Source organism: Ostrea edulis, chromosome 8 (genome assembly GCF_947568905.1).
Source record: "Ostrea edulis chromosome 8, xbOstEdul1.1, whole genome shotgun sequence".
Taxonomy (NCBI): Eukaryota; Metazoa; Mollusca; class Bivalvia; order Ostreida; family Ostreidae; genus Ostrea; species Ostrea edulis.
The window spans coordinates 32696752-32722329 of record NC_079171.1 but is presented as its reverse complement, the minus strand read 5'-3'; the positions used below and the strand labels follow the sequence as shown (position 1 = coordinate 32722329).

The following is a 25578-nucleotide window of genomic DNA, read 5'->3' as shown; positions in this document are numbered from 1 at the left end:
ACCACGATCTGAAGACGTCAACCCAAAGTAAATTAACCTCTTTAGTATTCCTTACGAGTCATCAAATCGTGACCATGATGACGTACATGTAAAAATTCTCTTCAGCATTCGTTTTGACGCCATCCCAACGCAGATCACATCTCATTAATATTTATATGATGTCATCACATATTATGTACATCAATTATGCAAATATCCTACTTAAGACGCCATCGCATCTCATTAATATGCGCATAAAGTATGCACATGTAAATTCAACAGCCTGTATATGCAGCAGTTTAATCCGAGTCTTCCAATTTATTTAATCCCGTGGAGATCCGGGTTAGAATAGGACCTCAGTACCCCTTGCTTGTCGTAAGAGGCGACTAAATGGGGCGGTCCTTCGGATGAGACCGCAAATACCAAGGCTCCGTGTCACAGCAGGTGTGGCAAGATAAAGATCCCTCCCTGCTCAAAGGCCATTAGTGCCGAGTATAGGCCTAAATTTTGCAGCCCTTCACCGGCAATGGTGACGTCTCCATGTGAGTGAAATATTCATGAAGACATACTGTTGGCGAAGTAATTAGTAGGGATATCTGCGGTAATGATGATAGCAATAAATGCGACGATTCTCCGCCAATAGCTTTGCATCCTGCATACAACCGGGGTATGCATCCGGAAACGGATGGAAATCGTGATCAACAAAGAAACGTTGTTAAGCCTGCAACGTATGACGGGTCTAGCCGATGGAATGACTATCTGTCTCATTCTGAATCAGGTAGTTTATTCAATGAATGGACCGAGACATAGATCACTGTTCGTTCTCTTCACTCACACACATACTACTGAGTCATATCCAGTTGAAAAAAACAAAGTTTCAAGTCAAATTTTGAAAGGATTTTACATGGAATTTATTTTGTGGCGGAAAGATTGATTAATCAAAAAGTTCTAAATAGGTGTGATATTACAGTTTCTGTTTCAAAGTTGTTTTCTTTATAGGAATTATGAGATTGATCTTTGTTCTTTATTGATAAAGGAGAAAGTTATTGGAAAACGCGTTATAATTTATTTATGATAAGATATCGAAACAGTCCCTCTATCTTACTTTGGCTAAGAATACATTCAAGGTGGTTGAGGCACAACCCCGTTGATAAATACGTTACTCTCTTGAGAGTCTATTTTAATCTGTCCCAGTACATCTTTATATATTTCACCCACACTGTATTTAATTTCCATGTTCTAGATACGATCGTAAAGGTGATAATTTATACTACAGTACTCTTATTTACCACTCAACCATTACCAACACGAGGAGGTTCGTATTCCACGAGACAATTGAGTGTGAATCCTCTTAGGAAATCACACCTTGTCCGTCTATTACATTATTCATATGGTTTCTTTGTCAGGTACATTTAGCATGGTCTTTCGAGATACTAGTATTTAAAAATATGAGAGTGCATTTGACAGAAAACAATATACAAACAGCTAGTTTAAATTCCAAGTCAATATTTACCTTCTCATATAACACATAATATATTCTCAATTGTTAAGAGAGTAAATATTTTCAATAATTCAGTCCATTTTGGAAGGCATGGGTTCCAGGCATCTGTTTATCTCGTGCATAGAAACATTCAAAAGGAAAACAATATGAGATGAAGCATTTTACATGCATGAATTATAGCAAAAATCGATATTTTGCACCAACATATTTATAAAGCTTTTGATGTAGGAAGCGGTGTTAGAATGCGCAATGATGCTGTCAAAGACGTACTACGTATGGTCAGTGTTTCCGACGTTTATTGCCCTGTCCTGCTCAGTCAGCCTTCAGGAGGGGTACTCCAGATTACGGTATGGACACAGATTGGACAGGAAAATGATCGACTCTTTTGTGGACTACAGCGTACTGGATTGTGTGGAGGACTGCTTAAGACGAAAGCGCTGTAAATCTGTCAGTTATTACGGAGGTGCCAATTACTGCGAAATCCATTATGAGGATAAAACCACGGCTCCTAATAGATACCTGGAAAGTGCGGGGTGGGTTTACAGCGAGCGGGAAGACTGGGACAAGGTACACATTCCTTTTTTATTTAAGGGGATCTATTTTGCGTACAAATTAACAATTGTACAAAATAGAGAGTTGGGTCAAAACGGACTCCTGGATATACCAGAGGTGGGATCAGGTGCCTAATAGGAATAAGTATCCCCTGTCGACCTGTCAAACCCGCCGTGAGTCCTAATATCTGATCAGGTAAACGGAGCTCTCATATCCGTAGTCAAAATCGGCGTGTATCTTACAGGCCCTCCACCCGAATAAGGTCCTTATAATAAACCGAAATACCGTTTATTCATACGTACACCAACCACTAATTTTCCATTTTTCTGTATATTTACTAGACAATAACTGGACCTTGTGCCATCTCGAACTGCGAGATCAACCAGACCTGTCAGCCACTACCTTTTGCAAAACATGAATGTGTCCTTACTGGTAAGTAACAAACACTTTATCATACAGGAATGTGCCCTAACTGTTCAGTAATCAGGCACTTTATCATACAGGAATGTGTCCTAACTGTTAGGTAATCAGACACTTCATCATACAGGAATGTGTCCTAACTGTTAAGCAATCGGGCACTTTATTATACCAGAATGTGCCCTAACTGTTAAGTAATCAGACACTTCATCATACAGGAATGTGTCCCAACTGTTAAGTAATCAGACACTTTATCATACAGGAATGTGTCGTAACTGTTAAGTAATCAGGCACTTCATCATACAGGAATGTGTCCTAACTGTTAAGTATTCAAACACTTTATCATACAGGGATGTGTCCTAACTGTTAAGTATTCAAACACTTTATTATACCAGAATGTGTCCTAACTGTTAAGTATTCAAACACTTTATCATACAGGAATGTGTCCTAACTGTTAAGTATTCAAACACTTTATTATACTGGAATGTGCCCTAACTGTTAAGTAATCAGACACTTCATCATACAGGAATGTGTCCTAACTGTTAAGTATTCAAACACTTTATCATACAGGGATGTGTCCTAACTGTTAAGTATTCAAACACTTTATCATACAGGAATGTGTTCTAACTGTTAAGTAATCATGCACTTTATTATATAGGAATGTGTCCTAACTGTTAAGTAGGCACTTTATTATACTGGAATGTGCCCTAACTGTTAAGTAATCAGACACTTCATCATACAGGAATGTGTCCTAACTGTTAAGTATTCAAACACTTTATCATACAGGAATGTGTTCTAACTGTTAAGTAATCAGACACTTCATCATAAAGGAATGTGTCCTAACTGTTAAGTAATCATGCACTTTATTATATAGGAATGTGTCGTAACTGTTAAGTAATCAGGCACTTTATTATACTGGAATGTGCCCTAACTGTTAAGTAATCAGACACTTCATCATAAAGGAATGTGTCCTAACTGTTAAGTATTCAAACACTTTATTATACAGGAATGTGTTCTAACTGTTAAGTAATCATGCACTTTATTATATAGGAATGTGTCCTAACTGTTAAGTAATCAGGCACTTTATTATACAGGGATGTGTCCTAACTGTTAAGTAATCAGGGACTATATCATACAGGAATGTGTCCAAACTGTTAAATAATCAGGCACTTTATTATACCGGAATGTCCCCTAACTGTTAAGTAATCAGACACTTCATCATACAGGAATGTGTCCTAACTGTTACGTAATCAGACAGTTTATTATACAGGAATGTGTCCTAACTGTTAAATAATCAGACACTTTATCATACAGGAATGTGTCCTAACTGTTAAGTAATCAGACAGTTTATTATACAGGAATGTCCCCTAACTGTTAAGTAATCAAACACTTCATCATACAGGAATGTGTTCTAACTGTTACGTAATCAGACAGTTTATTATACAGGAATGTGTCCTAACTGTTAAGTAATCAAACACTTCATCATACAGGAATGTGTTCTAACTGTTACGTAATCAGACACTTTATCATACAGGAATGTGTCCTAACTGTTAAGTGCAGGCACTTCATCATACAGGGATGTTTCCTTACTGTTAAATAATCAGACAGTTTATTATAGAGGAATGTGTCATAACTGTTAAGTAATCAGACAGTTTATTATACAGGAATGTGTCCTAACTGTTAAGTAATCAGGCACTTTATCATACAGGAATGTGTCCTAACTGTTAAGTGCAGGCACTTCATCATACAGGGATGTTTCCTTACTGTTAAATAATCAGACAGTTTATTATAGAGGAATGTGTCATAACTGTTAAGTAATCAGACAGTTTATTATACAGGAATGTGTCCTAACTGTTAAGTAATCAGGCACTTTATCATACAGGAATGTGTCCTAACTGTTAAGTGCAGGCACTTCATCATACAGGGATGTTTCCTTACTGTTAAATAATCAGACAGTTTATTATACAGGAATGTGTCCTAACTGTTAAGTAATCAAACACTTCATCATACAGGAATGTGTTCTAACTGTTAAGTGCAGGCACTTCATCATACAGGGATGTTTCCTTACTGTTAAATAATCAGACAGTTTATTATAGAGGAATGTGTCATAACTGTTAAGTAATCAGACAGTTTATTATACAGGAATGTGTCATAACTGTTAAGTAATCAGGGACTATATCATACAGGAATGTGTCCTTACTGGTAAGTAATCACACTTTATCATACAGGAATGTGTCCTTACTGGTAAGTAATCACACTTCATCATACAGGAATGTGTCATAACTGGTAAGTAATCAGAGACTTCATCATACAGGGATGCGTCCTAACTGTTGTATATTAGTTAAGGAATGACATTAATTCTGGGGCAAGTTATACGAGTATAACCTGGTTTGGGTCAGTTTACGCTTTATAATCCGCGGATTATAAAAAAGCGTGAACTGACCCAAACCAGGTTATACTCGTAAAACTTGCCCCAGAATTAAAGGCATTCCTTATAATTTAATGCAAGAGACAAAGATGCTAACCTTCGTTTATCAAAATGTACATACACTCGGAAAAATACAAGTCAACCAAGCCGCGCAATGATTTACTTAGCAACAGCGACACGAAGCGTCTAGCTGCGAAGCCAAAGGTCGCCATCTTTAATATTAGTTCTACGGAGCCTAGCCATTTATCAAAATATTGTATCGAAATTGAAGTTTATCATCATAGAAAATATGTGTAGACTATCCATGTAATGCGTATTTTGCTGCCCTTAGATATAGAGATCGACTTTGAAGTCGCTCATCTGCGACAGATTGAGAAAATACGGGAAAATACATTGTTTTGGCCTACCCAAAATAAATCTTCAAATATCAGAAAATGCAATAATTTACGGCTTTCAACTCTGTGAAAACTTCTACTACATGAAAACTTACCCTTGTATGCAATGTTGTCGCTAATAGTAAATCCGACACAAGAAAATATGTAAGCAAGTAATAGCATCCACATGTCAATGTGTCTGACGTCATGTGATAAAATGTGACGTATGAATTTTTCTTTGCTTTGTTGAAAGACGGATCAAGGAATGAAACAACACACCCTCCTTCTTTTCTCCCAGTGAGGAATGTATTTCAAAATGAACAGGGTAATGCTTACTTGGCAAATCATTAATTCGAATGCAAGGTGAAGATAACGAACAGTGATCAATCTCATAACTCCTACAAGCAATACAAAATAGACAGTTGGGCAAACACGGACCCCTGGACACACCAGAGGTGGGATCAGGTGCCTAGGAGGAGTAAGCATCCCCTGTTGACCGGTCACACCCGCCGTGAGCCCCATATCCTGATCAGGTAAACGGAGTTATCCGCAGTCAAATCAGTGTGCCAAGAACAGCTTAACAATCGGTATGAAACACGTCAGACAGCATTTGAACCAATGCGAGGTTGTATTGACGAACTAGATCGTTATAACGACCATAGAATTTGCGAAATGCTGACTTCAATCGAGACTGTTGAAATCCCTGTACCATCAACGTATTTGTCAGTAGCTTACCTCGATTTAAAAACTGACTATACCCAGAACAAGCTCTTGCATATCGAATCAGTTGAGATATATAAACACCATATGCAGGTGATAATGGAATATTGCTACATAAATGTGGGAAGTTGACGATGGAGAAGCTGAAATCATCCCGTTTGTCATACAGTTGAGTTGTCATATATTATATTTGTTTTCATCTATCAATAGTATTATTCGACCATACATACAGAGAAAGATGTTTAACAAAAGTGATTTGCGTACAAGTAGGCCTAGATGCTAATATTGACAACGAAAAAACAACATGTGTATCAAACCGAAGTATCTTATTGTGCATGTTGACTTTCTATTCCATAGAAGTTTAGAGAGAGAGAAATAGTTCCGACATCTGGTTGTCAAGGTGGTGTGTCCCCATACCAAACCAGGTTATACAAAAATAACTTGCGTTCCTCAATTGGAATTTGACCAATCAGAGACAAGGATACAATAAGAATTAAATTATTTCTATATAAATTTAACATCCTGTTCCAGAATATTTCACTCATATGGATACGTCAACATTGCAGGTGAAAGCTACAGAATTTAGGAACACGCTCTGCACTTACGGCCTTTGAGCAGGGTGGGAACTTTATTGTACCACACCGGGTGTTGCTAAAACGCGCAACGGAAAACAAATTCAGAATTAAAATGATTAATATAGCTAAGAAAACACCAAAAACTGAAAGAAAATGCTTTGTTACGATTAAAATCAATATTTTAGGAATTGGTTTCCAAACACAATGACAATTTTATCTTAAAATTCTGCATGATAAATTGATTAAGCCAAATCAGACGTTTCTAAAGAATTTTGGAAGCGTTTCACTGGAATATAGAAATGTCGGCATTGACAGATGTGTTAGCGAGCAGCGACACCTATGGGTAAAAAATGGAAAGAATACACGTACTTTATATCCCCCACCCGGTGGCAAAACGTCATTTGCGCACATTTACATGTTAATTCACACCTAATACCGTGTATGTGTATACTTACAACAGGGCATGTGGTATGTATATAACGACAGTTCATGATCTATTAAAGGTAATATGAAACGATATCCTGAAGGAATTGAGCTATGTATGGAGATTCATTAATCAAGGTATATCAAAGAATAATTCATTTTTCGAGGTGACGTAAGTCAGCCTCGTATGTCAGACCCCAGCTTCAATGGCGCCCTGTTTTAATCACTACCATTTGCGAAATCACTTTGATTTTTAAGATAAGAAATTTGTTGTCACATATGCTGATGCAACGTAAAAGCTGTCACAATTCACTTTGAGATTGATATAGGATCCATATGTTTACCCTCTACGATAAGCGAGTTAAATAAGAATTTATGAAATCGCAATTTTTATCCCTTCGATATGAAACAAAGTCCACACATCAAAAGGAATCGCGAATTAGTGTTTAGGTTTGTAAACAAGATCAAAATTATTTGTCGTTTGCCAACATTTTATTCCACGATCTTAGAAAAACAGAATTGGACTGTAGGAAACGATTTGCATTGCTTCTGTATTCATTCGCATTTTCACATATAGACGGGGAAAACATGGTCTATTTTTCTCTAGGAATTCTGGGTAAACAGCTGTCTCCTCATATGTCTGAAAATTATGTTAATTAGCCGATTTATCGCCTATCAAAAAATAGTTCACATTGATACTATGTTCCATTTTTATTAAACTGTTAAATATAAATTCTGTTTTATGTCAGATTGAAGAAGTCTTCCTTGTATGTGATCTGTTGTATTTATCAAGCAGAAATTGTGTGTAATTAGAATTTTAATATTAAACTCTGCACTATTTCTCTGTATCCATACGCGCCACGCTATCCTGTTTATCAACAAGGAGAAAACGTCTTGCCTGAGAGAACTGATATATTCTTGCCAACTCATTAACTCAAGGTAATTATCTGAAACCCAATGTGTTAATTTCGTACAATTTTACCAAAATATTTTTTTTGGACGCATTTTTTGAGATTTTAATACTAAATCTGGGTGTAAACATGTAATCTTCGATCGAAAGGGCCGAGCGCCATTTCCCGCGCTCTTTCATGGTCAAGTCAGATAACTGTAAACATTGATTAAGAAATATAAATGAACATGTTTTTGTGAATATATTTGTTATTCAAGAAAAGAACTCCATTGGAAGTAATATATTGGAAATCAAGTTTACATTTCTTTGTCACGAAATATGATTTATCTCAAGAGTTGAATGAATTATCTCAAGAGTTGACACTTGTTTTCAAGAGTTGATATTTCAAGAGTGGAAATTTTCTTGGACTGGTTTAACTTTGACTCAAGAATTGAATGAGTTATTTCAAGAGTTGACAGTTGTTGTCGTCATCAGATATGAAGGGTAGCAAAAAAAGAAAAAATCATGATTTTGATAGTCATCAAAGGGAGAGCCCAAAATCTGTCCAAAAAAAAAGAAAAAGTCACAATGTAAGAAAAGATCCCATAATTTTGAAATGCGTGTCTGCCAACTTTCATCAAGGGTCAGAAACTTTCTCAGAATATAGCAGAGGTAAACAATGTGTAGCAAATTCACTTGTGCGCATTGCATTTAATGCAGTTAACCAAAAATTGTTTGGAGATTGGGATGTGAATGATATTCATTTTGTTCTCGAAAAAGGTGATGTTTTATACAAGCATGCAAGACAGGCCTGTCAACATGAACATCTTAACCCAGAGGACTTGCCCAAAAATGTTTGCATTCAAAATCAGTTGCTTCATGTGTCTGCTTTACCAGTTTATGCAGGGGAAATACAATCAATTTTGTTCATATGAACTCTTTTAAGCGGAAATACCCAAGAATTAGTTAAAATTTTGTCCCATTTTTTTTTTTTTACAAATCTCAACAACAACCACCACAGAGTAAAAAACACTGTAACTTATGTGAAACCTTCGTTTCATAGTGTTGATTCAAGTATGTTTAAGTAATAACCCCCAGGGGTAGGGTATGCCAACAATTGGGGATCAATACTTTACAATGAAATATATAGGATTTTTTTTAAAAATCTTCTCAAGAACAACAAAGGCATCATTAAAAATATTGATATGGAAGCATCCTTAGTTAGTCTAGATTCAAGTTTGTCTTAGTTACGACTCCAAGGGGTTGGATGGGACCACATTTTTAAAAATCTTCCTACTAAGCACATCCTTGGTAGGTCAGATGTGCATTGTGGCATATGGGCCTCTTCCTCACGTATAGCTTAATTATGCTTGCTACTCAGTTTTAAAATGTTTCAACAGTTAACACATTTCATTACCTCAAATTGAAGGTATAACATATGCTTCTGGATTACAAATAATACCATCCAACATATTATATCCCTCATTTAATTCGATCTTGCATTAGAATCCATGCCATTCACTGCCAAACGTCACCTCGTTTCAGTACCTTCAGTACTTTGATTATTATACCCCCCGCAAACGAAGTTTGGGGGGGGGGTATACTGGAATCATTTTGTCCGTCCGTCCGTAGACGCAATTTGTCCGAAGTTTATTTCTAATACCGCTGGACATATTTCATTCAAACTTTATGTACATCTTCTATATATTATGTAGTTGTGCATCTCCTATTTTCATTGAAATATTTTAACAGTTATCGAAGTTACGCACATTTTCTTTTCATTTTGGTGGTTGCGCACTTTGTCCAGAGTTTAATTCTGATACCGTTGAACAGATTTGATTCAAACTTTATTCTCATCTTATAGATATAATGTAGTTGTGCATCTTCTATTTTCATTGAAATATTTTAACAGTTATGGAAGTTACGGACATTTTCTGGTTTGGTTGTACTTGTAGTAATAGACACAATTTGTCCAGAGTTTATTTCTATTACCGTTTTACGCTAATGGCATTTATTTACTAACAAAATCAATGACAAAGTAAAGTTGGCATAACATAATGATCTTTAACAAAGTGAATATAAACTAAAGACTAGAAGAGTTGACCAGGGATTTGCAATCGTACAGCCTAAAATGTGCCAAATAGTATTCATTGTTTATATTAAGCATATTTTTAATATTTCATGAACTGCTGTACTGTAGAATATACACTTCTGCATTCACATTGATTGCCCTGTAGATAATGTGAAAATATCCAATGTGCTTGCATTAAATATTTCCCATCATCTTATATGCCCCGCGGGGGGTATTAGTCCCATTAGGACAGTTCTAGTTTTTATTTATTTCAATGCATTATAACGTCATAACAGCTGATCAAATATACTCGGTCACAAAAATGAGCTTTGATGATCCCCTTGTTGATGTCGTCAAAAAGACCCACTGTGATGTCAACAACTACAGACTTGTAACACGTGATCTTATTCAATTTCCATATACAGAAACAGATTCTATCAAAGAACGTGAACTTTGAATGAAACTACTCAAAATCATATTCTATTTCCATATCTTATCTACATTACAAACAATATCAGTTAATGATATTCGTATAGTTTCATGTTTACTGGCGTATACGCGTAATATAGCTACACAAGTATCCCAAAAATATGTAACTTTTATATTCTTATCAATTATAAGATCTAGCTGAATTCAAATTGTAGATAAACCTTTTGTTCTGAAATTCAAAAAGACAAGAGGCCCATGGGCATAGAAACGCTCTTCTGATACATTGTAGAACAGGTAAATATTCTCACTAACCAAGATTCATCAATTAACAAAGTTCAACACCTACAAGAATATATAAATATTTCAGCGCTATTTCAAAATTGTGGTTATTCGTATAACACAGAAAATGGGATTACCATTACAGTTTGTCGACTATTTTTATTACGATAAATCATAAATGAAATGAACAAGTTCCTATGACTTTTTAAAATGATAGTTTAACTTCAGTATCCGATGGCATGGGATTTTGAAATCCACAGGCATCTGATGTATGGAGAGTACTATCCCCACTTCTCCCCATTCTGATTTTTTTTTTGTCTCTAAAATTTGTGGATTCCCTGTCTAACTCATCACAATTTCGATTTATGTAATCGTTTGACTTCTCCAGTTTTTTGTAAGATTTAGAGATTGATATTCTACCGGCTTTATCATCACCAGTAGAAGGCCAATCTCTAAAGCTTATAAAAGTGTAAAAGGATTACCTAAATCGAAATTTGCATGGGATAGGCAAGGCATCCATACAGTTTGGAGGAGACATTATCCCCGGAAAAAAGTCAGAATAGGAGGGATTTAGTAGTGGCCATTTTTCAGGTGCCTCTGCAGTGTTGACTTCTTCATTATCACCCTCTGTTGAAGAAAGTTATTCGCTTCCCGTGCATAATTCCTAATTAAACCACAAAATCGGACAGTTCGTCAGAAAACATAAATTAGTCCATATCCATTACATTTAGTGATATTTCGTTGAAAAAAAAACGGTAGGTCTACACTATTTTCATTACGTTGTTACATCGATGGGTCGGTGTGACGTCACGAACACACATAATCAAGAACGATAAACGGGTAACAAATTCTTTCCATGTACAAGTTTACAGCTTTATTTCTTATTAATCCAAAGACGATAGTTTTTATTAAACGTTATTTGACTTTCATTCATACCTATCTTTATGTTTATAAAGTAAAATACCACTGTTAGAAATCGTTTCATATGACCTTTAAGTCAGCAATTTAAACATTTTGTGTTTGAAATATTATTTTTAAGTAACAGCGATTGTCATCACAATATTTCAATCCTATATAGGGAGGCCTTCTAGCAGTTTATTTCTAAATTTAATACTTGCATCATAATATATAGGTCAATAATAACCTTGCATGACCTTTTAATTCCATTTAAGCATAAATTGTCTGTTAGCTGACTTGTTTTCATATTCATATGAGGCAGCATTTAGTCAAAAACTTCTACGTGAGAAGAAAAAAAATTCTTGCTGTGGCCTTCAATTCGACATTTAGATATACCGACGACGTTTTATCTATTGACAATAATAAATTTCATTCATATGTTGATTCGATACATCCTTGTGAGCTCGAAATAAAAAACACCACAAAGTCGTCCACTTCTGCTTCATACTTAAATATTTTATTGAAAGTAGACATTAATGGCAAACTGACAACTCAACTGTATGACAAACGGGTTGATTTCAGCTTCTCCATTGTCAACTTCCCATATTTGTGTAGCAATAGTCCATCATCACCTGTATATGGTGTTTATATCTCTCAACTGATCTTGTTCTGCGTATAGTTAGTTATTACGTCGAGTCAAGCTACTAACAAACAAGGCCACAGTTTTTTTATATCTTGGTTTACGGTTCCGCCGACCCTAATTTCTGGGGAATCAGGGGGAAAAAATGCAAATTTCTACTCTTTTTTTAATTCTGCCGATTCTATCCAAAATGTCAAACCGAAAATAAAAATAAAACGCATTTTCAATTTTACGAATAGAAAATCGTGAAACGCAAACCTATTGATTTGTATTTCGCAATCACTATTCGTTTTGCGAAATATCTTATTTAAAAACCATGTAAACAGATATGACCACGCACGATGACAGTAACGATACCTATATCGTTCTTGTCGACGAAACAGATGCCAGATGGCATTTCATCACGAAAAAAGGAATTGATGAAAATAAATATTTCTGATACAATTGGCGGTATTCTTGCTGCTAACATGCTAATGCAGTGCTATTTGGGTGTTTAAAGATAAGAGGAGGGTACAGTTGTTAGCGACTTTACTAGATAGCATGTTCGTTAAAGTGATAATGCCCTACGGACCCTGTTTGAGTGTGGTGAGGGCCTGTACCGAGACACAGTTAGGTTATTCTAACTAGTGACTTTATACCACAGCAGTGCATGTGATAATAAATGCATTTGAACACATGTACGTGCATCTCTGCTGTCAAAAATCCTAACAGTGTGAGAAATTGCTTTTGATATTATAATGGACGCCTGTAAAAATTTGACCTGATAACACTCAGAATGGTATGCATATTTCTCGTAAATTAGTATACCTTGTGTAGTGGTGTGAAAACAATTGAATAACAAGAGATGTTTGTAAAACACATATGCCCCCATGGTGCAAAATTGAAAAGGGTTATACACACACATCATTTAATTGAGAGTATTATCATCAATTCAAAATATTGAGCAGACAATATCTTCCTATGTCAAGAGTGGATTGACCATGTGACCTAAAACTCAATAGGGGTCATCAACTCCTGAAGATGTACCAGTGTACCAAGTTTGATGTCTGTCATACAAAGGGTTCTCAAGACATTGAACGGACAGTATATTCCTATGTCCAGTTTGACCCTTGACCTTTGACCATGTGACCTCAAAATCAATAGGAGTCGTCTTCTACTGAAGATGTACCAGGGTTCCAAGTTTGATGTCTGTCAAGCAAAGGATTCTCAAGACATTGAGTGGTCAATATATTCCTATGTCCAGTTTGACCCTTGACCTTTGACCAGGTGACCTCAAAATCAATAGGGGTTATCTACTCCTTAAGATGTACCAGTGTACCAAGTTTGATGTCTGTCAAGCAAAGGGTTATCAAAATATTGAACGGACAGTATATTCCTGTTTAGTGTGACCCTTAACCTTTGACCATGTGACCTCAAAATCAATAGTGGTCGTCTTCTCCTGAAGTCGTATCAGTGTACCAAGTTTGATGTCTGTCAAGAAAAGGGTTCTCAAGATACTGAGCAGACAGTATATTCCCATGTCAAGTTTGACCCTTGACCTTTGACCATGTGACCTCAAAATAAATAGGGGTCATCTTCTCTTGAAGATGTACCAATGTATCAAGTTTGATGTCTGTCAAGCAAAGGGTTCTCGAGATATTTGACGGACAGTATATTCCTATGCCCAGTTTGACCCTTGACCATATGACCTCAAAATCAATAGGGGTCATCTACTCCTTAGGATGTACCAGTGTGCCAAGTTTGATGTCTTTCAAGCAAAGGGTTCTCAAGATATTGAGCGGACATTATATTCCTATGTTCAGAGTATATTGACCTTTGACCCTTTGACCTGAAAAACAATAAGGATCCTCTTCTACTCATAACTAACCCACATATGAAATATCATTATCATCAAGTGAATGGTTCTCAAGATATTGAGCGGACAACACATGGTCTACAGACCGACCGACCGACCGACAGGTGCAAAACAATATGCCCCCTCTTTTTCAAAGGGGGGCATAAAACTGAAAAACAAGAAACATTTCTTTCAAAAAGATGGTAGATAATTCCATGGGCATGTCTATATTGGAAAAATGGGGTTAAAATTATTTCATGGGGGTATACACATTCTGAAATTAAAATTGAAATTACTACAAACAATTGTAATAGTGCTTATATTATTATTTTTTTTCTTAATGTTTACAATTTGTAAATGTAACATCTTTATTGAGCATATACAGCAAAATTACTTTACAACATTATATAAATACTGGATACTTTACAACATCAAAGAGATATGATCTCGGCTTATGTTCTACCAAAGTGTAACATAGATACATAGATACTGTTATAAAATGTCGAAATTCATTTCAAAATTAAGGATAATCTCCCTCATGCATAGCTCTTATCCTTGGACGAATTTGGCTCCACTTTTTTGGCACGCTGCTTTTGGCTATATTTAGCTCTAAAACTTCATAGTTATTTCGGATTTCAAACATTTCGATTGAGCATCACTGAAGAGACATTATTTGTCGAAATGCGCATCTGGTGCATCAAAATTGGTACCGTATAAGTTTTACATGTAAAAGATATACACTGAATTTGAAATTGCATATTTTTTTTCAAAGTTCATAACGTACTAGTTACTCTAAAGATTTTTTTCTAATATTTTTAAAATACATGTTTTGTTTATTTGTACTCACGAAATTAAATGTTATTGAAAATAAAACAACGACAGATATTAAAAATGTTTTTTTTTCTCCCGACCGACCCTAAAAAAATTAAAATCCGTAAACCAATAAAGTAAAAAACTGTGGCTCAAGTTTATGGTACAGGGGTTTCAACAGTCTCGTTTAAAGTCAGCAGTTCTGAAATTCTATGGTCGTTATAACGATCTAGTTTACCATTACAACCTATCATTGGGTCAAATGCTGTCTGAGGTGTTTCATACCAATCGTTAGACCTTTCTTGGTACACTGACGGATAGCTCCGTTTATATGTTCAGGATATACGGCTCACGGCGGGTGTGACCAGTCGACAGGGGATGCTTACTCCTCCTAGGCACATAATTCCACATCTGACCAACTACCTATTTGGTATTGTTTATAGGAGTTATGAGATTGATCACTGTTCATTATCTTCTCCTGTCTGTTAGTCCTTTAGCTATGTGATATCTGTTAATTCCTCATACTATGGATCGTAAACTTCACCTTCACTGGTTCTCTTTCAATCATTCTTTCCCGCTGTATCGCTCTGGGTTCAACATTAATCCACAGGATGTTGGTGAATGTAGGAACTTTCACGTAGAGGCAAACCTTTTATACACACCGGACTATTTCGCGCTTTAAAATCTGACATCATACTTGAAAACGTTCATGTATTATTATACGGGGTTTAGAATATAATCAGTAATAAAAGCAATAATTGGGGAAATTGTTGAATTTTTTAAATATCTTTTACAATGTTGTTTTCTTGAAGGGTGGGGTTGGGGTTGTTCTTTATTAATATTTACCGTGGTAAGTTAATGTTTTTAAAATACATATGCATAAGTATGAAGTATATGCAACGGTGGATTCTGTGGATAATTTCTTGCTCGCTCTGTAATTGTTCATATGATAAACATTTTATTTGGCAAGATGCTGACCTCCTCAAAATATTACTGCATACAATATTTTCCGTTCCGCTATTTAGCAACACACATCCCCTTAGAACTGTGACACGGGGCCACGATCATTGACGTTTTGTCTATAGGATGGCCCCCATTTAGTTACCTTTTACGAAAAGAAAAGGGTATTGCGGATGTATTGTTATTGAGCAATGTGATATCTATAATACGTATAATAATCAGTTTAAACAAATATAAATACTATTGGTAAAACAGATGCGTTAATATCCCTAGATTGTGGTCTTCCATACATACCTGAGGCGGACATGAACAGTGTAGAAAGATGGGACGCCATCGCTGTGGGGAGGATGGTCCACCTGCGGTGTATTGATCAGGAGAAACAAATCGGATCAGGACGATTGCTGTGTTCAACAGAGGGTTATTGGATAGCGGATCTGATATGTGGTAACATTATCCAATATGTAGTATGAAAAAGTGAGAATAACAGTGATCAATCCCATAAAGAACACAAGAGTAAGGCACACTCGGACACCTGTAAACACCAGAGGTAGATAAGCTGTATAATATTAAGTATCCGCTGTCCACCAGTCACACCCGCCGTGAGCCCACTTAACCAGAGTAATCCATAGTCAATTTTTGCATGTAAAGAATGCCCTATCACTTGATATGAAACACAATTTAGACAGCATTTGATCAATGACAGGCTGTATTTGTAAATTCGCTTATTATGATGACCAATGCTGAATTCAAACGGGAGAGTCGAAACCACTGTAATGTCTTATGTCATCTTATGAAAGGTGATGCTAATGATCAATCTCTTTAACTCCTTTACGAAATACAAAAGAAAGAATGGGGCAGATAAGGACCCCTTGATATATTAGAGGTGGGATCAGGTGCCTAGGAGGAGTAATTTTCCCCTGGCGACCGGTCACATCGCTGTGAGTCCTATATATTGATCAGGTAAACGGAGTAATAATCCGTAGTCAAAATCAGTATGCCAATAACGGCCTAACAATAGGTATGAAAAATATATCAGATATCATTTGACCAAATGATATTACTTGCCAGTAGCTTACCTCCATTTAAAAACTGATCATACGCAGAACATACTTGTGCGTATCGAATTCAGTGAGAGTAATAAACACCACATACTAAAGTATTGCTGCATTAATATGGGAAGTTGACGATGGAGAAGCTTAAGTAATATTATCTCGTCTGTCAAATTTGATTTATTATTTTGCCGTTATCATCTATGTTCAACGAATTAGAATATATATTTCATTACATAATGTAACATTATCAAGCATATGTTTTTTTTCTATTAACATATTGACAAGGTTGGAGTCGATTTGGAGATCATATATACATCGTTGGCGATTCACCAAACGACTGGATATCAGCTGAGGTGAGTGGACATCACTGAGACACCTCCTCAACCCCGTCAACCCCGGATCCGGGTTATAATAGGTCCTCAGTACCCCTTATTTGTCGTAAGTGGCAACTGAATGGGGCGGTCCTTCAGATGATACCGCTAAAAATGACCCCGTATCGCAACCGGTGTGGCACAATAAAGACCCATCCCTGCTCAAAGACCGTAGGCGCCGATCATAAGCCTAAATTTTGCAGCTCTTCACCGATAATGGTAACGTCTCCATATGAGTAAAAATGTTCAAGGGACGATAAACAGTAAAACCAAACCTCCTTGCCCAACGGCCATAGGCTTACAATTTACAGTAATTCACCGACAATTGTGACGTCTTTAGTCAGTCATATAAATTCATCTATTTGATATGTTTATTTCTGGATTGTTTCTTTTTAGCATTGTTCTTTCTTATCCGAAATGGCGGGCTCTTATCCACCGGCAAATACGATCGTAATAGATAAATGAAAGATGAAAATAACGAACAGGGATTAATCTCATAACTCCTATAAGGAATACAAAATAGATAGTTGGGCAAACACGGACCCCTGGACACACCAGAGGTGGAATCAGGTACCTAAGAAAAGTAAGCATCCTATGTCGACCGGTCACACCCGCCGTGAGCCCTATATCCTGATCAGGTAAACGGAGTTATCCGTAGTCAAAATCAGTGTGCCAAGAACGGCCTAACAATCGGTATGAAGCAAGTCAGACAGAACTCTTTCCCCTACAGTTATATGTTTCATTCCTGACTGATATTTTTTTTCCAATGCATATTTTTAGTTATTAGCTATTGTTTCTCTTTAACGCGACCAATTGATTTTTAATTTGAATTAATTTAATGGAACATAGATTAATAAATCATTCCATAGTAATGCATCATTTTTTAAAAATATTTTCCTTTTATAGAATATGGTCGGTGGTCTCTTCCCAAGTAAGGGACCTCCGTGGCCGAGTGGTTAGAGCATCGCGCTGAAAATCACACGGCCTCTCACCTCTGTCGGCGCGGGTTCGAATCTCCTCGCGCCGGTAAGTGAGAAAGTTTCCCAGTTTACTTTCGGAAGGCCGGTGGTCTCTTCCCAGGTACACTGTATTTGGGTTCTCTCTTCAACCAATAAAAACTGGGCGCCATCATATAACTGAAAAATTGTTGAGTGTGGCGGAAAACATCAATCAATCAATAGATTGATCTTCCCAAGTACATTGTATCTGGGTTCTCTCTTTCACCAATAAAAACTGGGTGCCACCAATAACTGATGAAAAATTGTTGAGTGCCACAGACAAACAGCAAAAGAACCAATCAATCAACTTTTAAAGAATAAAACCTATGAAGTCGTGTAATAAGAACAATTTGTGAACCATACCTGCTCCCATGATGCGAAATTGAATCATTTGATAATAGTGTCAAAAGAATTCAAGATATTGAACGGATATCATCCTGATGTATAGAGTATATTGACCCTTAGCCTTTTAACCACGTGACCTATAGTCCCTAACATGTACCGGTCTACCAAGTTCAATGTCAGTCTAACAAAAGGTTCTTACAATGTTGAGCAGAAAGTATATTCCCAAGTCCAGTTTGACCTTTGACCATGTTACCTCAAAATAAAAAGGGGTAATCTACTCCTTCAAATGTTCTAAGATTAATGTCTGTTAAGTAAAGGAATTGGAAGATATTAAGCGAGCCGCGTCTTTAAATGTCCAGAATGTATTGACCTTTGGGGTCCTCTTCTACCATAACCACTCTACACATAAAATATTACAATCAAGTGTATGGTTCTCAAGATAAAGACCAGACAACATGTGGTCTACCACTGAACTCCCAGTGCATGAATCGGTTTGTACCGTTCCGTACAAGTGTGTAGTACTTAGCTTCAGGGTTTGTAAAATATGCAAATTTCCGCATCACATTCATAATTACATACCGATCTCAACATCAAGTACAATGTCCTACGAATTGTTCATTACAGAAACAATGCCGCTTAGACTATGGTGGATACTTAGCCGAAATTAACTCGGCTGAAGAAAATTCATGGATTCGAGATTCGATCATGACCCCAGCTTCCATAACTGGTGAGTAAACTAAGCAATCACTTGGTAATATCCTCCATTTCTGGCCATCAATGTGGGGTGTTTTTTTTATGTTCTATTCAACGTCCCATTGAAATTTCTCTATCGTGTTAATCCCACCCCTGACACAGGATGGCCCCTTTCATGGTCCCATCCGAAGGACTTCCGCTTATAATACCGACGCTTGACAAAAGAACAATTATTATCTATATTTAACGGCGGCCACCAGGATCGAGACTCGAACACGCGACTACCCGCTGTAAAGCGAGTGCCACAACCACTAAATTACTTCAACCACTAATTACTGAAAATCACCGTTCCTTAATGACGAATAACGCTTGATTGAATATTGTTTAACGTCCCTCTCAAAAATAGTTCACCCAAATGGAGACGTCACCACTGCCGGTGAAGGGCTGTAAAATTTAGGCCTATGCTCGGCCCTTACGGCCTTTGAGTAGGAATGGAATTTTATCGTGCCAAACCTGGCGGCCGTTTCACTAACCGATCGAAGATCGTAAACGTACGACTACGTTAAGATCATTTGACGCGCAAGTATACGAGTGTTTCACGAAACCTATCGTAGTCGTAACACTTACGATTTTGATTTACGTCTGACTTTTTAGAACTCTTCTCTCTATGGAGATCTATTTAAAATCAATCCTACAATGGAAAGAAATATGCACTCATTATTTCCTCATGGTTATATACATAATTATCCTTAACCTCTGCTGTAACCCCCCATTCATGTTGTCAACAAAATTAATGGAAATGTTGAGCCCGAGCTCTAGTGTAACGTAAAGTTCCTAGAATGTTAGAACAATTGATAGAATAATTATATCCCCCGAACGAAGTTCTGTGGGGAGGGGGGGTATATAGGAGTCTGTCTGTCCGTCCGTCCGTCCGTGCAGATTCGTGTTCGGGCCATAACTTCTTTGTTCTTTGACTTAGGTATATCATATTTGGCACACAGGTAGATCACCATGAGATGATGTGTCGAGTACCTTCGTGACCTCTATATGACCTTGATCTCAAGGCCAAAACTAAAGGTTTTTTTTTTTTTTACAATTGATACGTGTCCGGTCCATAACTTCTTCGATCTTTGACATAGGCATATCATGTTTGACACATGAGTGTATCACCATGAGACGATGTGTCGAGTACCTTTATAACCTCTGTATGACCTTGAACTTTGACATCAACGTCAAAATTGATTATAGGGTTTTGATATAGACATACCATAAGACATGGGTGTATCACTATGAGACTATGTGTCATGTACATTCATGACCTCTTTATGACCTTGACCTTTGATCTCAAGGTCAAAATTATAGGTTTATGCCATGGATTTGTGTTCGGACTATATCTTCCATTTTCTTTTACAAAGGTATACCATATTTTTACACTCAGGAAAGAGGTAATTTATACCTATTAACAACACTCTTTGGGAGATTGGGGTAAGCAGGGGGTATTCTTAGTGAGTACAGTGCTCACAGTACATCTTGTTTTTATTGACTTTCATGTACATTGGGGGAAAATTATATAAAAAATAACATAAAAGATCTACATTTTATAGAATTTTAAATCTAACTGCCATGTACCAATCAGCTCTAGTGAGTCAAGTTTCCATCAATAGACCGCTAAGTAAATCATATTCAAGGGATTAAAAAAATAAGAAGAAAATGAAATTGTATTGATAAAAAATATGATAATAGAATGAAAATAGAATTGCACACAAATATAGGAAATTTTATCCTGCATCAAACACATTTCAAACCATGGATATATACATGCATTCGTTTAATCATTGTTGTAAAATACGCTACAACACAACTGACATATATATTCACTTATTTGTATAAATTTCTTAAAAATCATGGACTCAATCTGTCCCCTAAATGACTTGAAATTTATTTTCCATATGCTTTTGTATTTTTTTTCTTCGTTTAGGCATGTAAACATACGTGATGATGTATAATCCAGATTATTTATTAAAAAAAATCATCATTGATATTGCACTTTATAACAAGGGGTCGCGGGAATCCCAAGGGTCCGATGATAACCCATTCCTTTTCTGTGTGTACATATATGCCTAGTTTGTATGTTTAATTTCTAACGCCTCGGACCATCATAAAACTACTAATACGTTGGACTTGCAAAATTAGGATTTCAACCCCTCTTCCATTACCAAATCATGTTACCATCATATTTCCTAAACAATTGTAATGTTCATCATTCGAATGTGCATGTATTATGCATTTAAACAATTGCATCAAAGTTATTGATCCGACGGGAAAAAATAACTGAGTACGTCGAATCACAATGTCTCGGATTTAAATCAACTGTTACTAAAGAAACTTCATTTCTGAACATGTCTATGAGAATTTCAATGTCTTGAATTCTGCTTAATGTTAAATATACATGTTAACTAAGTTTGATGAAGGCACATGTAACAATTATTTTCCTAACAACTGTTTTCGTTATTACATGTATTACATGCAAAGTTCGAAATATTGACTGCCCCCCCCCCTTTTTTAAAAATGAGTGGAAATATGAGATAATTTAAGCGATGAATCTATTGCCTTTACATTTATTTCGGCAGACTGGTCACAGAGGGTAAACCCGTTTTGGGCCCGAACTCTGTGATACCATAAATCTATATTTACTAAATTCATGGTATCACAGAGTTCGGCCCCAAAAACAGGCTTAGCCCCTGTGAGACTGGCATTTCTGTAGTTGTGCATCAGGATAACTCTAACTGATTTAAGATTCGGGCTCAGACTGTACAATATTCTTGTGCAAAAGCAGACGGCAGGTCATTGTGATTGTTTTCTTCCTACAAAGTATAAACAAATTCAGTCAGGTAAATACTACCACAAAATGAACTCAGGCGGGGCCAGCATGGCGGCCATATTGCTCATTTACGTACATGTAGGAGCACTTACGATAGCCTTAGAACACTCGTGGAGTTAAGATTAATATTGATCGCTTTAAAATCGCAAATCGTAACTTTTAGTGAAACGGTCGTAAGTGCTATGTTCACATTTAAGTCTACGTTTCCGATCTACGATGGTTTAGTGAAACGGCCGCCTGCTGTGACACGGGACCTTGGTGTTTGCGGTATCGACCGAAGGACGACCCATTTAGTCGCCTCTTACGACAAGCAATTGTATCGCTTGGGGTCGAATTCACTGTGAAAGAATACTCTTTTAATAGCAAATTCATCCCCAAACGATGCAATTGCCTGTGCAAGCAACGGGTACAGAGGATCTATTCTAACCCGCATCCCCCACGGGATTCAGACAAGTTATTATGGCATGTTTTTTTTCCAGATTATTTGTCTGTCGTCGCTACATGTAAATTTCTAAACAGTTTCAGGGACTTATTGAATGGTTTTAATCGGAATTACCCTACTTAAAATAACTTTATTGAAAACTCCAATGTTTCTGTTTATTTGAGGTATAAAACAGTTCAGTTCAGCCTAGTAATTTTTTGACCACTTCTTTTAGTTTAGATGACACATTTACTCATACAATAATGTGCCTAAGTAAAGGTAATGCAATAAAAACCTTAATTCTATGATTCATCAGAGTTCTGAGGTTTATTGTTAGACTCATATTGATTGATTTTATGCTGTTTAATGTCCGTCTCGAGAATATTTCATTCATAAGAAGATGTCATCATTGCCGTTGATGGGCTGCAAATTTAAGGCATATGCTCAGCGCTTATGGCCATTGAGCAGGGGGATATTTATCGTACCACACCTACTGTGATACGGGACCTTGCTTTTTGCGGCTCATCCGAAAGACCGCCCCATTTAGTCGCCTCTGAAGATAAGCAAGGGTACTGAGTACCTATTTTAACCCGGATCCCCTGAGGGGATTACTGAGGACCTATTGCAACCCGGATCCCGGGGGGGGGGGGGTAATGACATATTCTAACCCGGGGCAGGGGAGGGGGGTTTACCGAGGACCTATTCTAACCCGGATCCCCACGGGATTAAGGAAACTCGATACTAGTATAAGCAGTGTGTTGTAATTAACATAATGTACATAAATTCTCTATGTCTTCAGATGCGTGATTTTTTGTAAAATGCTACCATAATTTTTATTTATTAAGATCTCTGGATAGGTGCCAATGACCTGGATGTAGAGGATGAATTCACATGGAGTTCTAACAAAGATGCTCTGCGCTACAGGAACTGGAAAACCGGGGAGCCCAATGATAGCAAAGATAACGAGGACTGTGTTATTCTGAAGAACTCGGGGATGTGGAATGACTATCGATGTGATAGCAGTAGAGCTTTCATCTGCGAAAAGGCGTGGATATAATTGTTTATCGCGCTCCTTGAGGTAACCAGGCAATATTTAAGATAATCATAAACTTTTTTGTTGTTATAATTGCGTTATACCCTAAAATCCCGAAAATAAGCCACATATTATTTTAAGTTTTGATAAGAAGGTTCGGCTTTTTAAAACCGTGTTAATTTCAAAGCAATAATTTACTGTCCTATATTTTGTGTTATATTTATCTAACAAACATTAAGCTTACCAAAAAAGCTAAAATATGAAGAGTTTGTCGTTCAAAAAAAATCCTTATTACCAACACTCACTTATTTTCAAGCTTTATAACCGGTTATTTTAAATGTTTTATGGTCTATTTGTGTAATAAATTGTTTGTCGCATTGGTATTTCATATGGGTTTATCCAGCGTCCTGATTTGAAGGTTTTCCAAGTGTTTAGGTTGTAGTATCCGCTCGTGAACCATACTGTTTTATCGGAAATCGGCTGATGTGTTGTCGGTGGATGTAGGAAAACCGACAAGAATGCGTCTCTGTACGAGTTTCCTTCGAACAAATCTCTGAGAAAAAAGTGGGAAAAGTTTGGGGTATATTTTCACTCGTAAGGACTGGGAACAGGAACGCCTCGTATCGTCTGTTGTGTGTGGCAGTTATTTCAATGTTACTTGGGATTTCGAGGGGTGTGAGCAATGTCGAAGTGGGTTCAACAATTTCGCCGAAACCTGTTATCTTTTCTTACCTAAGACTAAAACGCATTTTTTTGTTTTGGAATAAAATTCTACTACACAAATTGTCTGTTCTTTTCATCAAGAAATTTATTTGGTCTTAATCATCCCCGACAGATCGTCATGTTGATATTCAATAGCTCGATGATGCTAGATGCGTTCCGAATGACAATGCGGGAACAAATGATTCGAGGGAACGAACAGTTTGATGTAACAAACGGTATTAGATGACTGATTGATTTTATATTGTTGAACGTCCCTCTCGAGAATATTTCACTCAAATGGTGACATCACCATTGCCGATGAAGGGCTGCAAAATTTCGGCCTATGCTCGGCTCTTATGACCATTGAGCAGAGAGTGATATTTATCGTGCCACACCTGCTGTGACACGGGACCTCGGTTTTTGTTTCATGTTTCGAACCGACAAGACGATATTGCATGGGGTCCCAGTCAGATGGAGTTCCAGACGTAAGCTGTGTCAAGTCAAGCGCTAAAGTCAATATATGGGGTGCGATGGGAGTTCAGGGTTTATCCAAACTTCACATTGTTCCAGCCGGTAAAACTATTAATGCTGATAATTATGTGAATAAAATTCTTCAAAAGAACTAAAACCTGCTCTGAATCGACAGAAAAATAGTGGTAGGATTGAGAAGGAAAGTTGGTTCAATATCCAGGACACGCTACGTTTGTTCAAGATGGAGCGACACCTCACACTGCCCTCCTAACACAGGATTGGTGTGAAAATAATTTACCAAACTATATCAAAAGAAAAATGGCTAAGTAATTCCCTAGTTTCAGTGGAAACGAGGGGGTTATTTATATTCGGTCTTTCCTATCCCCCTCGTTTCTGTCCAAGCCTTAAAGTATGTGAGAAATCAGTCGCGCTTCGGTTTGAATTTATTTCAGCTTACATTTGATGTGAATCGTTCGAAAACTTACACCAATCAATTCATGAATGATTTTGCTGCAAGGGAATACAATTGAAACCATTCAATTCCACACTAAAGCAACGATAATCGTCGTCATTTCAAACACTACATTCTTTTGCTATCAAATTCGCCTCCATGATAAACAATGATTTCAGCGCATAGGCGAACCAAAGGATTTGTTGATGTTGTTGATATAATGTACCATGATATGTGTTTTGTACAGTGCACTCATTTTATAGTGTGCATGTAGTTTTATATAAAACATCCTTTTAAAAGAATTTGAAATGGCAAAATGTATTTAAAATGTTCATTGATAAATCTTCAATGTATGACGAAAAACTTGATTTACTTATACTTA

At 36.8% G+C, this 25578-nt stretch overlaps 1 protein-coding gene across 1 annotated transcript; it reads left to right on the top strand.

Annotated features, from left to right (window-relative positions):
- Window positions 1–1726: 1726 nt before the first annotated feature.
- LOC125672790 (uncharacterized) lies at window positions 1727–23947 on the top strand. Its single transcript, XM_048909006.2, has 6 exons — window positions 1727–2047; window positions 2374–2464; window positions 16052–16222; window positions 17116–17183; window positions 19169–19271; window positions 23385–23947. The coding sequence occupies exons 1-6, from the start codon at window positions 1730–1732 to the stop codon at window positions 23594–23596; spliced, it is 963 nt and encodes a 320-aa protein (XP_048764963.2). The 5' UTR covers window positions 1727–1729; the 3' UTR covers window positions 23597–23947.
- Window positions 23948–25578: the final 1631 nt, after the last annotated feature.

Excerpts from the sequence above, each read along its gene's own strand:
- LOC125672790 (XM_048909006.2), top strand. The coding sequence starts at position 1,730 with ATGATGCTGTCAAAGACGTACTACGTATGGTCAGTGTTTCCGACGTTT. Across the intron at positions 2,048-2,373 it reads AGCGGGAAGACTGGGACAAG|ACAATAACTGGACCTTGTGC; the intron begins GTACACATTCCT and ends TATATTTACTAG. Across the intron at positions 19,272-23,384 it reads GACCCCAGCTTCCATAACTG|ATCTCTGGATAGGTGCCAAT; the intron begins GTGAGTAAACTA and ends TTATTTATTAAG.